Genomic DNA, 23,712 nt, shown 5'->3' with positions numbered 1-23,712 from the left:
CAAGTACAAGCACAAGCACCCCGTCAATAGCACAGTAGAAAGCTGTCACAATTCCATACCACAGCTTGTTCAGCCATTCCCCAACTGATCTGCATCCCTGTCATTTCCAGGTTTTCCAGTACCACAAAGAGAGCTGCTATAAACATTTTATAACATATAGGTTCTTTTCCTTCTTCCCTTATCATCTTTGGAAGTAGACCTACTAGTGGTATTGCTGGGTCAAAAAGCCTTCTTTTTGCTCTCCTTGCTCAGATCTTTCCCCACTCCAGTCCTTCTTCCCCTCAGAGTGATTTTCATAAAGAGCAAGTCTGAACACGTCACCACCTTTCTCCCTTCTCCTGATCCTTTCACCCTCCCTCATCCTCTGTATTTTAGTGGCTCCCTAGTACCTCCCAGATCAAATATAAAAGTCCACTGTTTTGCTTTTAAAGTCCTTCATTAACCGGGTTCCTTCTTGCCTTATGCTTCTTATACTTTACTTTTCTGCATGTTACTATACTCTGTGATCCAGCGACACTGTCCTAGTTGCTGTTTCTCATCCTGGAAAGATGCTTAATCTCCTGATTCTGTCCATTTTTACTGGCTGTCCCTCATGGGAATATTCTCCTTCTTTGTTTCCATTTTCCTGCTTCCTTGGCTTCTTTCAGGTCTCAGCTAAAATCCTACTTTTTTTTTAAGGAGCCTTTCCTAGGCCTTTAATGCTAGTGAGATTATTCTCATTTATCCTGTATTATTTTGTTTGTACATTGTTGTTGGCATGTTCCTTTCCCACTAGATTGTGAATCCTTGAGGGCAGGGACTATTTTTGCCTTTTTTTGGGGGGGGTATTCCCAGCACTTAGAATAATAGTTCAGTATTCTTTAAGAACTTTAAAAAAATTCTTGATGTCTTGATATCTTATTCTGGCTATTTCTTTCACTCTTTTTTATGGTGTGTAGGCCAAGAGGCATTTTGGTTGGTGTTTCTTAGTAAGCAGTCAGTCTCTTGTCTACTTGAACTATTCTTTACTTAAATTTTGAGTTCTGGATTTTGGCAGTCAAATTTCTGGGTAAATTGCAACCCTGGTTCCTCTTTGATGTTGTCCTGTTAATTTATTGATCTTTATTGTGCTTGCTAGTATTTCTGGGTAATTTTATTTCTTAAAATATTATATTTTTTTCTTCATTCTGTTGCATTTGTTTTGGCATGTCTTTTTCTGGGGGACCAGTGATTCTCAAATTTTCTCTTAGAGCCCTGTTTCCTCCTCACTTGTTTTTGATTGTATTCTTAAAATTTTGCCGTCTTTTGATATTACCGTGATAATTTTTGTAGCATTTAAAAATCTTGTTAGTTCTATCTTCTACATTCTTTTTTTAGAGTGTCTACATTATAAAATATTTTCAGGCTTCTGTTTTAAGCCATCAGTTAACCACAATAAAATATAAGCTTCTTGAGGGCAGGAAATATTTTATTTTTCTCTTTATATAGTCTAACCCATATTAGGTACTTAATAGATACTTTTTGAATTCATTAATCAGTCATTCTGTTTTATTTTTGAAATTTTTTATTAAGAGCAATTTCACCCCATAACTCCTCATTTTCTTCTTCTATTAGGTTTTCCAACTATTCTTGAGGTTCTTGTGATCAATTGATTCTTGTTTATGGGGTACTAGTTATAATTATTTCAGAATTAGTTTCTTCTAGAGATTTTTTCCTTGGCATTCTCATAATTCATAGTATTTTTCATTGCGTTAGGACTTTTCTTGATTTTTGGCAGCTTGTTTTCTTTGGCTCTCTGCAGTTTCTCATATGGGAATTTCTTTTATTTCTCCTCTTTTAGTTATTATAATTCCCTATTGTTTGGCACAATTTCTAGCTAATATGAGGTAATGAGGGATACCTTGGCTTGTAACATCCTTTCACCCAGATACTGAGATACTCTTCTAGAAGCATTGTAGTTTAAAAAAATGTTTTGCTTTAGGATTAGTGAGTTCCAGTTTGACTCCTTGCACTGTCCTCACTCTGTATGACCTTGGGCAAGTCATTTATTCTCACTGGCCTCCAACTTCCTTATTTTACTTAGATTCAGGAAGGTTCTGTCTGGTCTGAGGCCACAGGTTTTAAGTAGCAAAAATGGAATTTGAACTTAGGATTTCTGAGTCCAAAGACAGTCCTCACTCTACCATATTGTAAAATGAGGGGATGGGCTAGACAGCCATCTGAGGCAATGATCCTCAGTCCTTGGGTATTTTATTTCAACCATAAAATTTTTTTTTGACCTCTATAAAATAGAAAACGAACAAAAGGCAGTAAAGGTAATATAGGACTGTTGACATTTATTAACTACATAGTTATTATTTTGAGCCTTTTTTTCCCCAGCACAACAAAATGTAAATTTCTGTTAGTATTGTTTACTGACTTTAGTTTCTTTATATTTAGATATCTCCTGTTCATATAGCAGAAAATAAGGCTTGCATGTAATTTTAGTTTTGTTAATTTTAACATTTTTTAAACAGAACTAGTTTGGTGTGTACCTCCTAGCTGCTACACTTTGTGTTGGACATATTTAAAAATATTCTGAATGGGAAAAAGTGAGGTATTTTGCAGAGTTCAGAACTTAAATTCTGATAGTATGGTATGCGTGGAAAGAGTTGTAATTAACATTTAGAAATTCAAGGCTTGGCTTTATCACTTAACCAACTGTGTAGGCTTTGGGGTAAGTCTCTGAGCTTCATTTTTCTTACCTGTAACATAGGGTCATTAATACTAGTATTGCCTGTCTCATAGGGATATTTATATGGATTAAGTGAGTTAATTATATAAGCATTGTGTAAATCATAAAGTACTATACTTTAATAGATTATGACAGCATAACATGTCATAATCTTTAATACCCAATTCCTGGGTTCCTAAGTCAGTGAAGTCAGGTTAATATTGTGAATATTAATGGTGAAGTAGTCATCAAAGTATCTCTTTCAAGAAATGAAATTTTTGCATGCAGAGCCTTCCAAGGAAGCTATATGGTTGCTGTTCTTTTAATACCACATTTTCTGTAGAATTGATATCCATCGATTCTTCATTGGGTCTGCAATCTTATCATTATGGATACTACCTCCACCAATGCATGTTGTAACCTACCCATACCTTCTTATGCTGTGTGACTCCTTTACATCCTGTAAATCCTCCACAGGGTTCTGTATGAAATTCTGGTGGTCATCTTTTAGATCCATTGACATTGTGCAAGTATCAGTACATATGCTGTCCATTGATTACCCTTTACTCTTACTACATGCCTGACTCACCTTCTTTTCTGGTCATAAAGCTTTGATGATAACTTTTTTTGCTAGTAGTCTTGCTTTATTCTTCCTTGGTAATGTGTTGCATACTCCTTTTGTTTATCATTATTTTGGGGGGGTGTAATTTTATTTTTTTCAATTAAAAAACTATTTTCTCTTCTTTGCACCTTCTTCCTTGATTGAAAATCATAAAACCAAAACACAGCCCTAAAACAAATATGCCTGTTTGGGCAAACCACATTGGCAATGCCCAAATATTCTATGTTTTAATCTTCATCCTAAATCTGTCACGTTTCTGTCAGGAGGTGAGGTAGCATGTTTCATCATGGGTCTTCAGAAAATTGTGGTTGCTCACTGTGTTGATCCACATTCTTAAGTCTTTTAAAATTATTTGTCTTTATACTTTTTTTATGTATAAATTTTTCTCTTAGTTCTGCTTACTTCATTCTGTATGAGTTTATACAAGTTTTCCCAGTTTTCTCTGAAACTATTCCCATTATTATTTCTTATAGTCCAGTAGAATTCCATTATATTAATATGCCATAATTTGTTTAGCCATTCCCCAATTTATGGGCACTCCCTTAGTTTCCAGTTCTTTGCCACCACAAAAAAAGTTGCTATAAATATTTCTGTACATATGGGTCCTCTTCTAGGACACAGTTTCAAATTGCTTTTCAGAATGGCAGTACCAATCCACAGTTCCACCAATAATGCATCAGTGTTACCATCTTGATGGATGTGAGGGGAACCTCAGAGTTGTTTTAACTTGCGTTTTCCTAGTTACTAGTGATTTGAGAGACCTGCAACATTAATTCTTCAGAGACTGATCCTCCAAGATTGCAAACATATAGCACCCATGGAATAGTCTGCATATATAAAAGTCATATTGGATTTCTTGAAAGTGATAACTTAGATGACTGGTTCGTTATTAATATTCGCCAAGGCATTAAATAGGGTGATTTATACTCAAATCTATTTGTTACTGTCATACAGGATTTCCACAATAGATGATTTTTCAGATGCCCTTGTATATGACATTATAGTAGCTGCATGAAACCCTGAAATGTCATACAACCTCCTAAATAAGCTCCGTAACTGCTCAGAAGAGTTTGGCCTAACTATCCACATAGGAAAAACAAAACAAAGTGGGTGAAGAATGTCTGCTACCCAGATGAGTATGCAGTTGGATGAGCAACTTATAGATCTAGTCCATAATTACAGATATCTTAGTCATTGTTTATTGATAATGGGATGAGCTTCAAATTTAATGAGTAAAGCATGTAGATAGATAGATAGATAGGTAGATAGATAGATAGCCAGCCTTTTGGGAATAACTCAATGCCTTTAGTAACCCTAAGCTCCTTGGAACAAATGCTCATCTTTTAAAACTCAGATTGTTTATATAACTAAAAATAAAACAAAACAGCTATCTTATTCTCAAGCTTACCCACAAAATATTTGTACTGTTTGCTTGCACTTTTTATCTAGAAGTATGACCAGGTTACATCAGAGGGTGAGAAGGGAGTACTACTGCAAGATATCCACCAAATGTTCTCGTTCTCTGCTGGAATAGTTCTAGCAGCATCCAGAAGCATATTCCCTAATATCTCAGAATTGATGTCATTTATATACTTACCCAAACTCAGTTAAGAGCATAGTTACTTTTCCGTAAACCCGAGTAAGAGTTCCAGTAATAAGGGACACCATAACTAACTCCTTTTACTCACCCATTGGTCCTTAATTCTTGCTTTCCTGTTTTTGCATTGTCAGCAAAGTCTTGGCCATTCACCTACTGATACCTTTGTAAAAAGATTACAAGAATTATAGTATTGTTCAACAAGGTGAACTGGTGTCCACAGTCTGATGTCTACCCAACTTTTTAGGAGCTGATTTGAAGTATAGTATTAAGCTTACAAAAAAAAAACAACCTGGAGTTGTCTCTCATCCCAGAGAGCCATCTCCTATAACAGTATTTTTGAGAGAAAAAAAGTTCAAGACAAAAACAAAAATCAGCAAAAGCAATCAGTATATTTAAAGGTCTGAAAGTGTTTGCAGTGCACCATGCTCTTGGACCTCCCATTTCTGCAGTACAGGGGCCTGTGGGTTTCTTCTTGTGGCTCTTCTTTGGCATCATGCTTGTTCTTTATAATTTTGAAACATTACTTTTTTAAAAAAGGAGTGTTAATTGTTATCTTCTGTTTCTTACATGATCATGGTTACCCCAAGTACTTCTCCCAATGTCCCTTCCAGATAGACATACAATATAACAAATATTTTAGAGAGGGAAAAGAATCAGCACAACTAATACATTGAAAAAAATCTGAAAATATGTGCTGTTTGTAACATCTATGCCTCTCCCACCTCCGTGAAGGGATGAGTTGGAGATATCTTCTCATATTTCATCATTCCAGTCCTGCTTTACCTTTATAATTTTGTGACATTTACTTATGGTTTTTTGGTGTGTGATTGTTCTTTTCCGTAGTTGTGGTTACTGTGCATGTTGTTTTCTTGGCTCTGCTTACTTTGCTCTACGTCAGGTCATGTAGATCCTTTCTTCTCTATGTTCAGCCCATACATCATTTATTACAGCGCTGTAATATGCCCTTACATTTATGTGCCATGATTTCTTTAGCTGCTCTCTAATTGATGGTCATATACCTTGTTTCCAATTCTTTGCTATCATTGAAACTGTTGATAGAAACATTTTGGAGTACTTACAGCTTTCTTCTGATGGATGGCTTCCTTGGAGTAGAAGCGTAGTAATGGAGTCTCTGGTTCAAAGGTTATAGACATTTTAGTCACTTTATTTGTATAATTCCAAATTGCTTTCCAAAATGGTCATATCATTTTACAGCTCTACCGACAGTGTATTAGCGTGCCTATCATTCCACAACCCTGCAACATAGACTATCACCATTTTTTATCGTTTTTTGCCAGTTTGCAGTGTGTGAAGTGAAACCTCAGGGTTATTTTGATTTGCATATTTCTTATTTGTAATTTGGATATATGGTTGTAAATACTTTTCATTTCTTTTAATAACGATTTATTATTGGGGCATGAAATTATCACTTCTGATTGTTTTGTGTTTCTGTTTACATTGCTGTTGTTATTGCATATGTGATTTTCTTGCCTCTTCTGATTTAACAGATTGTACAGATCTTTCCATTATTCTCTGTATTCCTTATATTGGTAATTTCTTACATCATGTATTCCATTACTTTCATTAACCATGGTTTGTTTAGCTGTTCCCCAGTGATGGGTATCTGCTTTGCTTCCAGTGCATTACCATTCCAAAAAGCATTGCTGATACATTTTTTTGGTGTGTATGGGTATTTTCTTCTTAACAGTGACCTTGCAGTATAAGCCTTCTTTATCTGAATTTTAAAAGAAATTAATAGTTGCATTCTTTCCTGTATGCCATGGTAGCAACGAGATTGCTTTATTTTTAACCAGGATTTGATTTTATCTGTTTTTATAGAGTGGACCAGGGTAGTCTGGTGGTTTAGGTCTGAGACTGGAACAAAATGAGATGCTTACAGATTTTTAAACATTTAACAAAAGGGGGCTTAGTTAGCCTTAGCAGGGGAAGCACATTCATAGCAAGGAGAGGATATTCATGGAGGATACAGCTTTGATTTGGCTGAGTGTAGCTTTTCTGTGCCTGGTGTTTGTCATTCTGTTGGTCTACAATCAGATGTCTGAACAGGAAGTTCCAGTCCCTTGTTTTCTGGATATTTTGTACCCTAGTGACTAGAAAGCTGCAGCTACTGAGTCAATTAAATCTGGAGGGCATTTAAAATACCTTTCAAAGAAAAGCTAATCCGCGCTTCGTTGGTCAGGGCCATTGCATATTATTCCTACCACATCAGTCAACTTTCTTGGCATGCCAAGCCTCTTGGCATATTAAACTCTTCCTTGTCTAGGGAAAGTTTTCTTTCCCAAAAATAAAAGGCCTAGCATTGTTGTGATGCAGTTTCCTTACTTAACTTAGATCTCCATGAAGTCATAGGGAGATTAGGCGTAATTCTGTTATAACAGACTCTTATGTCTTGGCTTCCCTTACCTCTAGTTTACTTTGGATACTCTCTCTCCTTTTTACTTAGTACATCCCAATAAAAGATATAGTGACAGGAGTCTCAGGGTAAAATGGCAAAACCAGTGGGAAAGTCAGGACTAGTCCTAAGTCTTTCTGTTTTAACTGTGTTGAGTCAGGTTGCCTTACTCCATTGCTAGGAAGCCATACCATAACCATTTCCAATTTGGTTGGCTTTGCATGTCCCATTTTGCTTTGGTTTTCTGTATGTTTGACATTTCCTTTCTTTCTACTTGCTTATAGGGAACATTGTGGATATTTCACTTCCTGGGAGCTCAAGGCAATCAATGGATTTACAATCAGATTCACAGCTCTCCTATTTCTCATGGAAAAGTAAAACAGTGGCATCAGAAGAGAACATTGGGGGTGAGCCGAGCCCTGCAGTGCAAGACATAACACTAAGGTAAGGGGGAGATATATCTCAAATGGCTTTCCTTACCATATTGAGTTGGACCTTTTGTGTGCTTGTGGGAAATGTGCTCATCGTTGTGCCGTAGGCCAGCTTGTGAGTGAAAAATGTGCTTAGGATACAATCCTCTTGAAGGTGTTTTTTAGTAATTTAGGAAATAATCTATTAACCTCAAGGAATATTTTATGTATTATTTTTGGCCACTAGGAAAGCCTATCTCTGTTATATAATGGCAAAATATCCCATCACTTATATTGGTGAGGAGGGCAACACTGCATAACTGGAAGAGTGTCTGCCTTGTTCCAGGCTTGCAGGACTTGAACACAGAGGAGGAAACCTATGATGTGTAGACTCTTAGGATTAGCTAGGGGCTTTAGAATTAATTTAGTCCAGCTTCCTACCCAGTGTAGGAATCGTTTCTTACAGACTGACTAGCAGTTAGTCCAGTTTGTTCTGTGAAGTTTGGATTCAGTCAGAGGGCCACATTTGAGGACCTAGAAGGGACACATGTCACCTTGAGGCCACGGGTTCCCCACCCCTGGGCTAACCACTGCTGGAATACCTCCAGTCTGCTTCCTCACAAGATAGTTGTTTGTTTGTTTGGTCTTGACAGCTTTTGGAACTGGGAAAATACAAATTCTTTGTAGTGAAGTAGATCTGATTTCTTATAGCTTTCAGCAATAAGTTGATCTTACCTTTTTTGAATAAGATAGTAAAAAAAATCCAAGATACAAATTGTATTATAGATTAAATCATCAACATCAGGGATCACCTGAGTCAATACCTGAACAGCCTGGGCTATTTAGTCACTGCTTAGCCACTGAAACGTTGTTCCCAAAGTAAAAGCCACATTTGTTTAAGATCTACATTGGAACCTCACTGTAAAGCTTATCATTTAATTTGAGGACATATAAGGTATTTTAGAGTAATCTAGGTTTGAGGCCAGATTCACTATGGGAAGGTCTTCATGGGGATAGGAGTAGAGGAAATGGGCCATTAGAAATGGTTTTTTACTTGCTTGAAATTTAAATATAAAATAAGTTTATTTAGTACTTAGAAATTGCTTTCCAGAAGATTCCTAGAGTTATCAGTTCATTTTTATATTCTGTTTTCCACTTGGTATTGAGGCATTGTGCTAACTGTACTGACCTAAGATAAAAGCTCAGATCTTGGTGCCATCTATATTACCAGGAGAATGGGGTTGTTGTATTTTCTTCCTTCCTAACTTCTTGTGGTGGGTGATAAGGATACTTAGAGCAGGTGAGGGATCTTTGGCTGCTGGAATTGTTTGGGGTGTCTAGCTGCTAAGCAGTGTGTTGCTTAAATGGAGGTTTTAGCACCCCTAGCTGAAAGGCTTTTTGTTTTTATGTGATGCTGTAAATTGCTGATGAAATTGGGATAAAGGAGTCAGTGGTGCTGCCTTCCTTGGCAGAGTTAGAAAATTTAACATTAAATGTTAGGGGTCCCTAGCACCAATGAAGACCAAAATGAATTCCCTTCTATAGAGATGGTAAATCCACAGGAACCAGGAGGAGAAAAGTGAACTTTCCTGAAATGCTATTAATTTTGTAGATGACATTTGATTGAACTAAAATAAAATGTATGTACTAGTTCAGAATTCCCTGTTGAAATGTGGATAACATGTCCTCTCTTTGTTAAAATCTTTTAAAAAATAGCATGCAGGCCCACTTCTTACAAATTTAAAAAAAAAGCATGCTTTTTTTCTTTAAAAGAAACATAAATATTTATGCCAAACTTCTCCCGAGAATCCAAGGTTTTTATTTCTTCGCTCTGTTAGCAGGGAAGGGGATGACCTAGATAGAGGTCATGGTCTGAGACCAAGGTGTTCCATTTTTACAGGATGGGAGACTCGCCTGAAATCCTGCCTGAAGAACAAACAGAGGACCTCAGTGAAGACATTGATGTGCTTGAAACAGATGAGGTAACTGATTAGGTTGGGAACTTTTCCAAGCCTGACCAGATTCTTTTGAGTATTGAGAAGTTTGTGGGACTTAAGAGTTGTGGCTTCTTACTTTTTCATTCTCTGCCTTAGGGCAAGTGCCACATTTCCAGCAGGCTCCTATTCTGTCAGGGTCACAATAGGTCAGGGAATCTTTTAGGCTTTATTTGTCTTTCATGGACAACTTTATTCCTAGTTCTCACATATCTCTTTTGCTAAGTTGTTGGTTGTAGACATTTCATAGGAAAGATTGCTAAAAAGAGAAGGGAATGAGTTTTGTTTCCTGAGCCATTCATGGATGTAAAATGTGGTAACAGAAGAGGGGACATCTATATTTAGCAGGGAAGCACATCATTTGAATTCCACAAAAATCTTCTAATGTATCTTGTAGAGGTGACCCACAATTTTTTAAAGTGGAAACCTGTAAAACTGCTTTATATAATAAACTAAACAGTGTACATAGAGGTAACTTGGTTACAGTGGATAGAGTGGGCCTGGAATCAAGAAGAACAGAGTTCAAATCCAGCCTTAGACACTAACTAGTTGTATGACCTTGAGCAAGTGACTTAGACTTCTTTTTGCCTCAAGATCCCTCCTCTGCCAAAGGGGGATAATAATAGCATCCCACACCCCAGGGTTTTTGTGAAGAGCTCACATTGCCAGCACCTAACTTTAAGTACCTTACATCCTGTATATATGTTTGATGAATATCTTGTTGAATTGAAAACTATGTCATTGTTACTCTGGTTTATCATGTTTGTCTCCGTGACAAGGATGTGAAATTAGTGCTACATAATTTTGGTCTTTTTTCCATTAGCTGGACTTCTCTAAGAAATGTTATCCTCATGGTCTTTAATCCATTTCCCAATTTTTAGATTTTGAAAGTATTTCTCATCTTTATCTTTTTTTCTAATTTCATGCTTAATTTGACCTTTGATGATCCATGAATTAATCAATTATCTGATTGTACATAGATAGGTGATTCTGAAATGATTGGTAATCTGTCAAGAAATAGTCTATTTCCATTTTCATGATGTTAAATGTTTCTCACTTTTCAATATCTGTAACCCTCTTCTTAGGAAATAACTTACATTTATATGGTGCTCTAAAAGAGGCTGGTAATATAGGGATTATGATCACCATTTTATAGATGAGGAAATTGAGGCTTTTATTGGTTAAATGTTTTTTCCATAATCAAACAGTTAAATATATGAGATTTGAACTCAGACCTTTTGATTCCAAATCCAACACTATCTATACCCATATAACCCTGCTGCTTCTCCAGAAGGTGTTCACTACATACAGATACTTGTACCTGCCTAAATACATCTGGAAGAAATCTGTGCTATACATGGCTTTATTTTAAAGGTTCTTGGTGATTGATTTTAAATACTTTTATAACAAACCTTTCACCATCAAAGACAAATAGTGACTACATATGGATAATAATATCAGTCCTATATATGTCTATAGAGAAGTTAGAAATAGCACTAGAGAAGACAGGAGAAGCAATTAGACTTGAGCAGTATTCACAGAGTAGATCAGTGTTGAAGACAACAGAATTGTGAAGGTATTGAAGGATCCATTCACAGTGTGATAAGTCTGGAAGAGATGTGATGAAAAACAGATTTCAGATTTTCCCCTTTCTCTCCTCTCTGCCCCCCTAAAGGTTTGAGAAAACATCAACTGCTGCTAATCTGTATGCCTACTTTTCTAGATGTATCACATTTTAAGGGGAATAATCTATATCTGTTCCCAGGGCATCTTTGATGAGAGACAAGGCTTTGTTAAACATTATTTATGATTGATCATATCTTTGTCAGCACAATTACCTGCTGCTTGTTGGTTATTTTAAAAAAAATTTATTTGGTAGAGCAAAATGCTGCCTGAAAGACTCTTCTAATATTTCTTCTATCCATAGATTAAAATTATTGATTCCTTGAACGATAAAGCAGAGGTATTACGATTATTGATTGAGCTAAGTGCTAGGCACTAAGAATACAAAGGTAAAAATGAAATGGCCTCTGCCCTCAAGAAGCTTACATTCTGTGTGAAAGGGGGAGATATACATGGAAAATAAACCCAAGCTTGGGGGGGGGCAGAATCAAGAAAAGTATTGTATAAAAGGGGGCATTTGAGTTGAGCTTTGAAGGAAACTAGGGATTTTCTGACACAGAGGTGAGGCTGTAATCTATTCCAGGTGCAAGGGGCAGCCATGCTGTGGCACAGAGATGGGAGATTGAGGGTCATGTGTGACCAACAGTAGAGGGTATAATTTATCTTAAGTTTAAAAAGGTAGTTAATTTCTTTTTTTGGGGGGGGGGTTAAGTGACTTGCTCATGGTCACACAGCTAGTGTCAAGTGTTTGCTCTGAGGCCAGATTTGAATTCAGGTCCTCCTGACTTCAGAGCCAGTGCTCTATCCACTGCCACCTTGCTGCCCCTGTAGCTAAGTTCTGAAGGGCTTTAAGTTCAACAGAGGAGTTTGTATTTGAACTTAGAGGTAACAGGGAGCCTTATGAATGCCTCTTTGGATGGATTGGAAAGAGGAAAGAGACTTGAGTCAGAGAGAGTGGTTAGGAGGTCAGTATAGTTAATAATAGTGCATGTAAAGGCTGTTAAGTCTCTGAACTAGGATGGTGGTTATGTGAGTGGAGAGAAGGGATAAGAGATGTTGGAGAGGTGGGATCAACAGGATCTGGCATCTTATTAGATATGTAGGGTGAAGGAAAGTGAGGAAGTCAGGGATGATGACTGTATTGGGGGTATAAAGGGGGGGGATGGGGAGCAGACAGTTCTGTTTTGGACATGCTGAATTTGAGATGCTGATTTATAAGAGATATATGCTCATAAAAGGTATTCACTGTCCTGGAAGATCCACAGAGTCCCAAGTTGATGAATGATTCTCCGAGGTGGGTGTTCATAAGTTGGACTCCATAAACTTTAAAAAAAAAAAAAGACAACTGAATTATGTAATTCAGTAATTCATTTATGATTAATTTGTTTTGTAATCCTATTTTTTTTATACATTTAAAAACATCATTCTGAGAAGGGGTACATGGGCTTTACCATTGCTAAAGCAATTTATGATAGAAAAAAGGTGAAGATCCCTTGCCCTAATGGTAGTGAGGTCCTGTTTGCAAATGACATCTCTGTTGAATCAAGTTTCAGAACCTTGTTCATCAAGATGTGTCTTGGACAATGTCAGGGTGGGTTGCCTTAAAGAAATTGCAAAGTTCTTTTAATGATCTCAAACCTCTTCCAGAAACAAATGTTAATCTTTTAAAGACTGTTACTCCCCCAGCATTTTGTTTGATGGGGAGTCGAGAAACATTACTGTCTCTGAAGAATTAAAATGAATATTACCCAGAGGGCAGTAAAGAGGTACACAGTAGATGTGGGGTAGAGATGCCATCAAAGAAATGTATATTTGAAAAAGACCATGGGCTGACTACATAGCAAGAGCCAGAGATAACCTGTCAAAAGCTGATTTACTTTGCTGGCATCCTCACAGTATCTGGAGAAAGCAAAGAACCCCTACCCCCCAGTAAAAATATAGGAGGACACAGACAAGGGCATGAACACAGAAGGAGCAGTATGGATGGGTCTGCATCATAAGAAGGAGTATCTACGCTAATGATATTGGAGATCCATTTGAGGTTTGGGGTACATATGCTGACAAGTCCTGTCATCAACATTCAAGAGGGTGGCTTCTTTATAGCATAATAGTACAAGTTATTGCTGTCATCATCTAGCAGGTTCCTTAAGGTGGATTTTTTAAAAATTCCTTAGTCCTGATGTTGTCAAACACCTGCAGGGTCTCCTTGGAAGTAAAAATAATTTTACTAATGGCATTTGCATGAGCATACACAGATGTTCATATTTACAGTTGTCTAAGGTGATAATATTTTTAAAAATACTTTGGAGTATTACAGTTTGTTAGGTTCAAAGTTGGGTATAGTATGGGTTCATTCTGGAGTCTAAGCAAAATTGTTTGGACCTCTTAATGTAGTGGTCTCACCTGTAACCTGATCTTGTGACATGGGCCACAATAAAATGAGGCTTACTTTTGTTTTGTAAAGACTTTTCATTTTACTGTTTACTTTATCATTAATCTTAATCACTTTTTTTTGTAGGGAAACTTATGAAAAAGTGGTGAAGATCAAAACTGCTCTTTTTGGAGAGGCAACAAAAACATTTTGATTTTTTCAGACTTTCACATGGACAAGTGGAAACAGCAACTTTATGAAGTGGACTGTCACTGGATCCTGGACCATTGTGCTCTTTGGGCTCTTGAAGTTTCAGGTCCAAATAAAAGTAAATTCCCTCAGAATTTACTCCAGGGTAGCCTTTCACCTACCTTGGCTTATTTTATGTACGGGCATACCATGCCTAAAGTTTATTTTTTCAGTGAAAACATAAGTTGAAATGACATCTTGACAGAACAGTACCATGGGTGATAAATGGAACAGTATTACTGTTTTTATGGGTATTTATAAAAAATTACAGAAGATATTGGTTATATTAAGAATGTTATTCAAAAATCACATTTATTAAGCAGAGCCCCCTTTTTTAACAATAAGGTATCAGTTACTATTATGAAATTTCAGTTCAATAGGTAGAATTCAGAAATGACAACCCAAAGGAAAGATTCTCTATTCCCGTCTCCTTTTCATTCTTTAAATGAATAAACAGAAAAAAATAACTATTTTTGAAGGAAAACAAAACCAGAAATCTGCCTTCTTTCCATTGTGTATGGGAAAACTTACGGTGGTTTCAATTCAACCAATATTTATTTAATACCTTTATACAACTACATAAACCAGACAGAAATGAAAGAACACCACGACACTTAAGGAGTTTATATTCTACCCTCACATTCTATAGCGTGCACACAAAAAAGAATGAAGTATTTTAGGTGAAAGAGAGCTCTGACCCATACCTGAAATTTTAGCTGGAAGGATTTCTTCACGAAGTATCCAGGTATCTAGGGCTGTTTTTTTTTTCTTCTTCACATTTTACTTGTGGATTATAAATTCAAACAGTTTGTTTCATTTACATTTTTTCCCTTTATTTGATGGAAAGGCAAGACATGACTGTCTCTGCACTTTCTTGTTTTTAAAAACAAACCACAGTTCTAATGGGTGATGGTAGACATGTTTTTGTGAGCCTTTTTGTGATTAAGTTGTTCTATAATCATCATAAAATATTTATCAAGTGCCTGTTATACACTAGGTGCTTATAACAAACCAGTGGGAAAAAATGAAACATTTAAGCTACCTTGACTTGACTTTTTGAGTGTATGCCTAGTGAATTATATGTATGTCATCCAAGGACCAATCTAGCTAAGGTCAGAAGGGTTCATAATTAAGATATGGTCCCCACTTGAATTCATTTCAGCCACAGTAACTTCTTAAAGACCATTTATTAAGGGTTGCCCATCTATATTGGTTAAGGGAGTATTTATATAATATGATAAAATAATGGATTCTGGAAGTATAGAAAAACCAGGGAGGCCAGGCTATTACACTATGGAAAGGGTAAAGTGCTCCTTAAATGTACCTCCATCACATTGGAAGCACTTGAAAATGAATGACTGCTTGTTGTGTTAAGGGCTTCTATGCATATTTCCAGATATCGGACTCCATTTCATACTCTTATGATATGACTCCCAGGAGTGGTGAGGAAGCAGCTTATCCACAAATGCAAAGTTTATCTATGCTTTGTTAGTGTGAAAACAGTGTTCTCCATTTGTAGAGTCTTTATTGCTTTAGTTTATTGTGCCAAAATATTGTGTTTCTATCCCCAGTGCCCTCCCCCATAAAAAAAGTGTGTGTGTGTGTGTGTGTGTGTGTGTGTGTGTGTGTGTGTGTGTAATATTTAAAGCAACAAGACAGCTGCTGGATTAGTGACCATATGACTCATTGCCTTAACTATAGGGAGAATAAATTTAGAAGATAACAGCTATTTGGTATTTCTGATCAAAGAGATTGTTCCCCTGTCCTCATTGGATGCACAGGCAAGAATTATTCATTCTTCTGCATATAGGAACATAAGTGGATTGGTTTGATCTGGATGAATTTGATCAGTTGTCACGTGGCGTAGTTTCTTTTCTTGTGAATTTATGGTTACTATTAAGTTTCCTGCCAGCAGTATAGGAAAGTAATCCACAATGGTGTGTTCCAAAATTAAGTTTACCCTTGGTAGTAGATGCTCTTCTAATGAACAAGTAAATAGTATTATCTGAAGTTACAATGTGTGTTAATGTGGGAAAGTATACTATTGTTTTTTTCAAGTTTCAAGGATCTGATGAGATCCTTAAGGAAAATAAATGGCCTTAACAGGCACAATCTTACATTTCCTACATGCTATTTGAAATAAAAAAGCCAGCAAAAAGGTGACATAGAGCTATCATCAGACTGGTCTTCTAAGTCTGCATGATTGTAAAAGAATGTTGGCAAGACTTTATAAAGTTTAAACCACATTCAGAGAAATGTGATTTTTTTTGAGGTGTTAGGGTTCAGAGATTATGTGATGAAAGCCTGAAAGGAGTTTAGAACACTGTCAGCTAATGGTTGCAAGGGCTGTGTTTCTGTTGCTTTAACATGCAGTTACTACTTGGCTATCTTTATTTGCCAACTCTTTGCTCCTAAAGTCAATACAAGCCAGAGGTTAGTGGCAGAGTATATGCTTTCCTTATGTAATTGGTTTGGTTTGTTGCATTTAGGATCATCATAAATGTAACAAAAATCAGTAACCATCTTGAAATTTAACATCTGAAGTTTTCCATAGGAAATTAAAATAGAGGATTCTGGTTTTGGTGCCAAGATATTTTCCCCTAAAATTGTGTCAAACTCTACCCAGTGTTAATATTTACATGTAAAGCTATGAGATGTGTCCAGAAACAGTAAAATACTTTGCTGCATGTAGGCATACCTGTGGTAATATTACAACAAATGGATACATGAATGAAAATCTTTAAATGCTTTATTTGAAAATACAAACATGATTTTTAAACATTTTTAAACTGATCTACACAGCAAACAAAAATAACTTTACATCTTTTTGTACATTTTACATGAAAACGTTCAAATAAACTTGCTGAAGACGTTCTATACCCAAATTCTTTGTGTACTGTTATGTACATTTCAAGGCACTACAACCTTATGATTTATGAAACTGAAACAAAAATCTCTCAACTGTTACACACTGTTGCCATAGAGACAGGCAGATGAGGTGCCAGAATTTGAAGCTGCTGTGACACTTTTGTTTATATGTTTATGGAATGTGTCAATAACTAACCTTTCAAAGAGGAGGAAACAGAAGCCTTAAATGCCCACAATATATTAGTGCACATCACAGATCAAGTAACATTAATATGTTTTTAAAAACCCAAGGGAAAAAAAATCCCTTCTCTAGATAATCTGTAAAAATATCCAGCCAGAATATTGAGTATAAATACTAACCAACTTTAAATGTTAAGGAGTTCTTTTATGATATACATCAATAAGGTAAACCTGATTTATGGAACTGCATAAATAGACAGGGAAAACCAGTTTTTAAAAACTTATATTTTTCCTGTGTGTGCCAGGATGCTTAGTTTTCAAATTAAAGTGTTATCAGTGACAGGTTTTAAAAATAAAACATGTACCACCATACTTTTTCTTTTTGCCAGGTGTATAAGGTTACCACTAAGATGTTAATTTATTTTTCCCTCTTTTAGGAGCAGAAGCACTAGAGATCCTAAAGGAGGAACCTTTTACTCCTGGGTCACGGGTAGTTTTTCACAGCTTTAGAGCTCCAAGGTGTCAGTGTACTACGTATTAACTGGAAAGATTGGTGCATACTCATCTTGTAAGATAGCAGAGGCTTTAGAGAACACAGAATTATTCCAATTAAGGAAATATGCACCATCTAGAAATAAATATCTATTTTACAAGCTTGAATACTGGATAAATACAAAATTATCATTCCATAAAAATGCACTTCATTTTCTTGAAAAGGTATTTAAATAATATTTTGTACCACAAAAAACTATTACTATTACTGTCTGGAAACAAAGCCACTGATCATTTCTGTTGTAGCAGACCTGCTGCAGTCTTTCTATGTTGAGTCATAATCATAATATCTCCACATCATCTTCATATTCATCCAAATCTACATCACCCAGAGGCGAAGGCATCTCAAAGAAAGGTCTTTTATCCAACTGAAATTTTAATGTATTGGCCTTCTGATCTATAGGACTCAGTTCTGCTTCATAACTGAAAGGAGAAAAGGCTGTGGTGAAGATAGACATTCAAAACAAAAACACCTACCTCATTCCTGATACTTTTATACATTTAAAGGTAGATCAGGGTTTTTTTTGGTTTTGTTTTTAAAACAACCACCCTTTAAAACAGGTGGCTAGGTGGTGCAGTGAATAGTTTGTTGGACTTAGCGTCAAGAAGACCCAAGTTCAAATCTGGCCTCATACTTCCTAGCTGTGACCCTGGGCAAATCACTTAACCTCTCTGTGCCTTGGTTTCCTCACCTATAAAAGGGGGATAGTAACAGCACCTACCTCATAAGGTTGTGAGAATTAAGATATTTTCAAAGTGTTTTGCAAACCTTAAGGTGCTAATATTTACATAGCTTTTAAGTTGAGTACTTTTGCTAAAATACCAATTTAGATAAAAAACTTTAAGCAACTGTAATTCTGCTTTATGTCGATATGGAGTATGAAAATTTAAATTTGCATTGTGAATTCAATAATTAAAATTTTAACAAGTTTAAATTTGGTAGGTGGTAAATGGATCATACAGGTAGTTGGGAGAAAAATCAACCAGTAGTAAGTGCCTACTTCTGCCAGGCACTATGCTAGGCATTGGGGATACAAAGACAATGAATAAAGCAATCCCTAACCTCTCAAGGAGTTTACATTTCTAATGGGGGAGTCCCTAAAGTCTTAGTGTAGTTTTAACCTATTAAAACTCAAACTATCAAAGCTTAAAACTACATTAAGACATTTGACACATCCAGTATATAGGGTGTTAAATACAAGGTAGTTTGTGGAGGAGGGGAGAGATTAGGAAAGGCTTTCTATAATAGAAGGTGGTGGCTGAATTGCATCTTTAATGAAGAGATTCTATGAGGTAGAAGTGAAGAGGAAGGGCATTCCAGGTTTCAGTAGTAACCAGTGTAAAGGCATGGAAATAGTAGGTAGGGTATCCTGTGTACATAGAGAAGATTAGTTTGGCCAAATCACAGATTTGAGCAGTGAAGTCACATACAGCAAGACTGGAAAGAGAGGCTGAAGCCAGGTTGTGAATGGCTTTAAAAGCTAAACAAAGGAATTTATATTCTATCTTAGAGGCAATAGAATGCCATTAGAGATTGAATATAGGAGTTACATAGATCTGTGCTTAAGAAAGATCATGGGTGATAGTGTGGAAAATAGACTAGAGTGGTGACAAATATGTGGTAGTGAGACCAATTAGGAGGCTGCTGTAATAATCTAGGTGATGAGGCCTGAACTGAGTGGAGAGGTTGGATGAGTGACATTGGGGGGTTAAAAATGGCAAGATATAGCAACTAGTTAGATGTGTAGGGAGGAGGAGGGTAAGGAATTGATAATGCTGAGCTTACAAACCTGGGAGACTGGAAGAATCATGGTGCCTTTGATGAAATGGACAAGTTTTTGTTGTTCTAAACTTTGCGAATGCCAAGAAAGTGAACATTTCCATAAATAAAGGGGGGAAAAAAGATTGCATATGAATCCATTACGTATGTACAGTAGCTTGTCTTTTTTTTTTAAAGTATAATAAATTCAGTAGTTTCAGAGCTGTTATACTCATCTGTGTCTCCCTCTGAATTTTCCTCTTTTCTGTATAAGAAATAGGATGTGTGGAAGAGGGATGGGTTGGGGGATGGGGAATGATAAAGAGCTATGTTTGGGACGTGCCGAGTTTGACGTGTCTCTGGGACATTAAGTTTGGAATGTCTTACAGGCAATTGGTGATGTAAGACTGGGGCTCAGGGAGAGACTGGAGTTGTATATGTAGATCTTTGAGTTAAATGCATAGAAATAAACCCACTGAAGGTCCCAGAAAGAGCCCTGGGCAGCACCCCTACTAAGGGGGTGATGAAATCAGGAAGGGAAAACAAGGAATAGTTGGAAAGATAAAAACCAGGAGAATAGTATGCAAACCCTGAAGGAGTTTATACCACAGAAATGTGGCAGAGAGGCAGTAGATAATTATTCAAGAGGCAACACGGTATAGTGGAAAGAGGCCCGGAATTAAATTCCTGTTTGTATTACCACCTGTGTGACCTTGGGCAAGTCCGTTCAGCTCTCACCTCCTCATTTATAATGAGAGGCGGGCTAGATGCTCAACATGGGTAACTGACTGAGGAAAGTAAAACTTGACCCTTATGGTCAGAGATGACTGACTAAGGTTTTTTTGGGGGGGACGACTAGGAGGATGGTGGTGCTATCAGTAGAAATGGGAAAGTTCAGAGAACGGATAGATTTCAGTTCAGAGCTTGGCTGCATTTGAAGACTAGGATGGAATTCCAAGTGGTGATGGGAAGTCATGAGTATGTGTCATATAGTAGAAGAATTAGACCTGTCCTGGTTGGGCCCTAGAAGGCAGAACTGGGAGTAATGAGGGGAGTTTCAGAGAGGCAATTTTAGGTTTATTAGAAGGCAAAACTTCCTAACAGCTATCCAAAAGTGGAATAGGCCTTCCTTAGGAGAGATTGGGTTCCCATTTCTTTAGAGGTCTTGGGTTCTTCCACTTACTGCCTGCGTGACCTTGGGCAAGTCACAACCTCTGTGGGCCTTTTTCCTCCTCTGTCAAATGAGGGGATTAGACTTAGGTGACTTTAAAGTATCTTTTCAACTTTTAAGTAAATCTATGATTCCAAGATTCCCTCACCAGATATCTTCAAGTTGTATGACTACTTATCATTGATGAAAAAGGGGATTCTCTATATGTTGAGATAGATGGCCTCTTAACTTCATATCAATTCTGATTGTGGGCTAGGAGGAAACAGAAAAGAAAGTAATAGAGAAGACTGGAAGAGAAGCAGATGAGAGCATGGAAACTGAAGGAGCAGGGAGTTCATCAAGAAAGAGGGAGGTGGTCCACAGTGCAAAATGCTATAAAGACAGACAGTACACAAAGTAGGAAAAAGCACTGGTAGATAATTTTAAAGACAAAAGGACTAAAAAGGTTTAAAGACTTAGTGAATGATGAGGAAGTGGATGTAGTAAAGAAACTTTTTTTTCTAAAAGTTTAGGAAAGAAAAGGGAGGATGATAACTTGTGGAGATTTCAGAATTTAGGAGAGGTTTTTTTGGTGGAGTTTTTTTGGTTGTTGGTTTAAAAAAATATTAGGAGACCTGACTGTATTTATTGCCAGAGGGGGAAGGCTCTAGAGAATAATAGCAATGAGGCTAGGACTGGAAGAATTGAGAGAAAACGGGATTAGGGCACAAATGGAAGGGTTAGCCTTGGCAAGCCTACTCTGCAGACTGATGGGAAGAAGAGGAGTGAAGACAGGGTTTCTGAGATGAGCTCCTATAGAGCTCATCATACCATATTTGAATGACAGAACAAGTACTTAGAAAAAAATCACATTGGGAAGCTACACTTTTACTAGGAGGGTGACTTCCATAAGCTCTCGTGCTGAATGAGGTGGTACATAAGGTCTATCTCAGGGGTGGAGAACCTGAGGCCTTTTTGACTTTGAGTTCAAGTTTTACAAAACAAATCCTTTTTGGGGGGATTTATTCTGTGAGGTTTGGATTCAGTCAAAGGACCCCACTTGAGGACCTAGAGGGCCACGGGTTCCCCCTAGCATTGGGATATATAGTAAGTGAATAGTTTCTTGTGGTAAGTCTTTCCATATATTAACCTTGAAAACACTGATAATTCTTGCAAACCCCAACTATGCTTATTTTTCACATTTTTTCTTAATTGTTTGGACAGTGATTAAAAAAAAATTGGCAAATTTTTCTGACCCCATATAAATTAGGTGAAATGCTAGAAAGACCCATTAGCCCAGGAAAAGAAATAAAATATTTTCTTCCTGTATTTATTCCTCCTGTTTTTATATTTGTTACCTTTATAGCATGAAGGTTAGAAGGTTAATGTTAGGCATTTGCATTTAATCCTGCTTTAGCAGCTTGAATCATATAAATAATAAATTATTCAACTGTCAAGAGTATATAAATATTGGTTCTTCAGAAAACTGAGTGATGAGTTGAGATAAATCTAGGAGACATGACCCTAGATGCCTAGGATCATCCTTTAGGCCACACGGAGATTTAGGTCTACCAAAAAGCCCACCAGACCCAGCTGACTATACAAGGAGGCTATTCAGTTTCTACAACTTGGGATTCCTACATCAGACTCGGTTGGATTTTTTTCTCTTATGCCTTCCTCTCTTTTTAAAATCTATGAATCTTTGTATTATCTTTATCCTAGTAGGCAGTGAGGGGGTGCAGTAGACAGAATACTGGACCTGGAGTCAGGAAGACCTGGGTTCAAATCCTGCCTTCAACACTTATTTGCTGTGTGACCCTGGGCAAATCATTTAACCTGTTTTCCTCAGTTTCTTCATCTGTAAAATGGAAGTAATAATAGCACTTACCTTTCAGAATTGTTGTGAGGGATCAAATGAGATGTTTTGAAGGTGCCACATAAATGCTAGCAATTATTATTATTCATCTAGTTCTTTAATTTTCACTGTTAAACTTTCTCTTTTCTATAACTCAAACATATTTCTCCTTAATGACCTTCTAGGCATGATTCATATATTTTTTCCTCTGAGATTTAGTGCAAAGTAGAAGGGGAAAGGAATAAGCACTTACGAAGCACTTATTAAGTGCCAAGTACTGTGCTAAGCTCTTTACAACTATCTCATTTGATCCTCCAACAGTCCTGGGAGGTGGTGAGTGCTATTATTCCCATTTTAAAGGTGAGAAAACTAAGTGGAGGTTAGGTGACTTGCCCAGTGTCAGTCAGTGCCAGAAGCTGCATCTGAACTCAGGTCTTTCTGATTCCAGGCCCAGTATTCTATCTACTGCATCTCCTAGATGCCCCTATGAAATATCACTGTATGCACAAACCTTCCAAGAACAGTGGTAACAACATAGTCCTGTACTTCAAACCAATTCTGAAAAATATTTTATACAACAATACAAAAATCCTGAACACAAATTTCACTTGTCTTTTAGTGATAGCTTGTTTTAATTGTTTATTTGGTTGTTAACTAAAGTTATCATAGACAACCTAGCATAGTTTAACTTTCCTACAGGTTTTTAACCACTTCTATATTTACTGTCAATTTCTCTGTGGAACTGTTATTACCAAGATTAGATTTAGTACAGATATAATTTGATTATGAAATAGATGGGTTAAAATGTGACTATTTTCTATTTTAGCTGTTTTGTAAATTTGGTTTCCTTTATTAAGATGTAGATGTACGTGAGGGAAAGAGCACATTGATTCAAATACAGGTCCTAAAATGAGATTTCATTGAAAGGTATCTATATTTATTGAAACCAATTATACGTTATCAGCATATAAAATAGACATATTTAGTAGAAACATTCAAAAATATTTTTCCATTAAAAAAGTTGCTTTTTAATCTATCATCATGTGTCTTTTCTTCACTTAGTTGTCATTGTCTTTCTGAGTATGATTATAGGCTGCAGTTGGCTTTTCTGCAAAGGGGAATATATCATGTACATATGTAATTTATGATGCAGCATGGCACAGAGAGAGTTTAACTTCCACTTCTGACATGTATACTGGCTATGTGAATAAGCTGGAAGTAGCTTAAGCTTTCAGTGCCCCAGGCAACTCGCAGAGAAAGAACACTGGTAAGTTTCTCACCATGAACTCCCTTAAACTAGTAAAATCAGAGGTCTATTTTTTTAAAAAGCATCAATATGCATTAATTATGCATTTATTAAGTGCCAAACAGGAA

At 36.7% G+C, this 23,712-nt stretch overlaps 2 protein-coding genes across 5 annotated transcripts in view; one reads left to right on the top strand and one right to left on the bottom strand.

Moving 5' to 3' along the window:
• The window catches only part of LOC110212737 (cohesin subunit SA-2-like), a 131,710-nt gene extending 108,336 nt beyond the window's left edge, over positions 1-23,374 (top strand). Inside the window, 3 exon segments of the mRNA XM_020992744.2 lie at positions 7,612-7,771; positions 9,638-9,719; positions 13,873-23,374. Of these exon segments, the coding sequence (XP_020848403.1) occupies positions 7,612-7,771; positions 9,638-9,719; positions 13,873-13,884 (254 nt within the window). The 3' untranslated portion in view covers positions 13,885-23,374.
• Positions 16,706-23,712, bottom strand: part of LOC110212739 (serine/threonine-protein phosphatase 2A regulatory subunit B'' subunit beta) — a 116,751-nt gene continuing 109,744 nt past the window's right edge. For 3 of the 4 annotated variants that reach the window (XM_020992745.2, XM_020992746.2, XM_020992748.2), the window contains one exon: positions 16,706-17,997. In XM_020992745.2, the coding sequence (XP_020848404.1) occupies positions 17,856-17,997 (142 nt within the window). In that variant the 3' untranslated portion in view covers positions 16,706-17,855. The remainder of the gene's footprint in view (positions 17,998-23,712) is intronic. The other variant, XM_020992747.2, reaches the window with a different exon arrangement.

The sequence above is a fragment of the Phascolarctos cinereus genome, unplaced genomic scaffold, assembly GCF_003287225.1.
Source record: "Phascolarctos cinereus isolate Bilbo 61053 unplaced genomic scaffold, phaCin_HiC Scaffold_726;HRSCAF=1367, whole genome shotgun sequence".
Classification (NCBI taxonomy): Eukaryota; Metazoa; Chordata; class Mammalia; order Diprotodontia; family Phascolarctidae; genus Phascolarctos; species Phascolarctos cinereus.
Note: the sequence above shows the minus strand (reverse complement) of the source record. Positions and strands in the feature narration are given on the sequence as shown.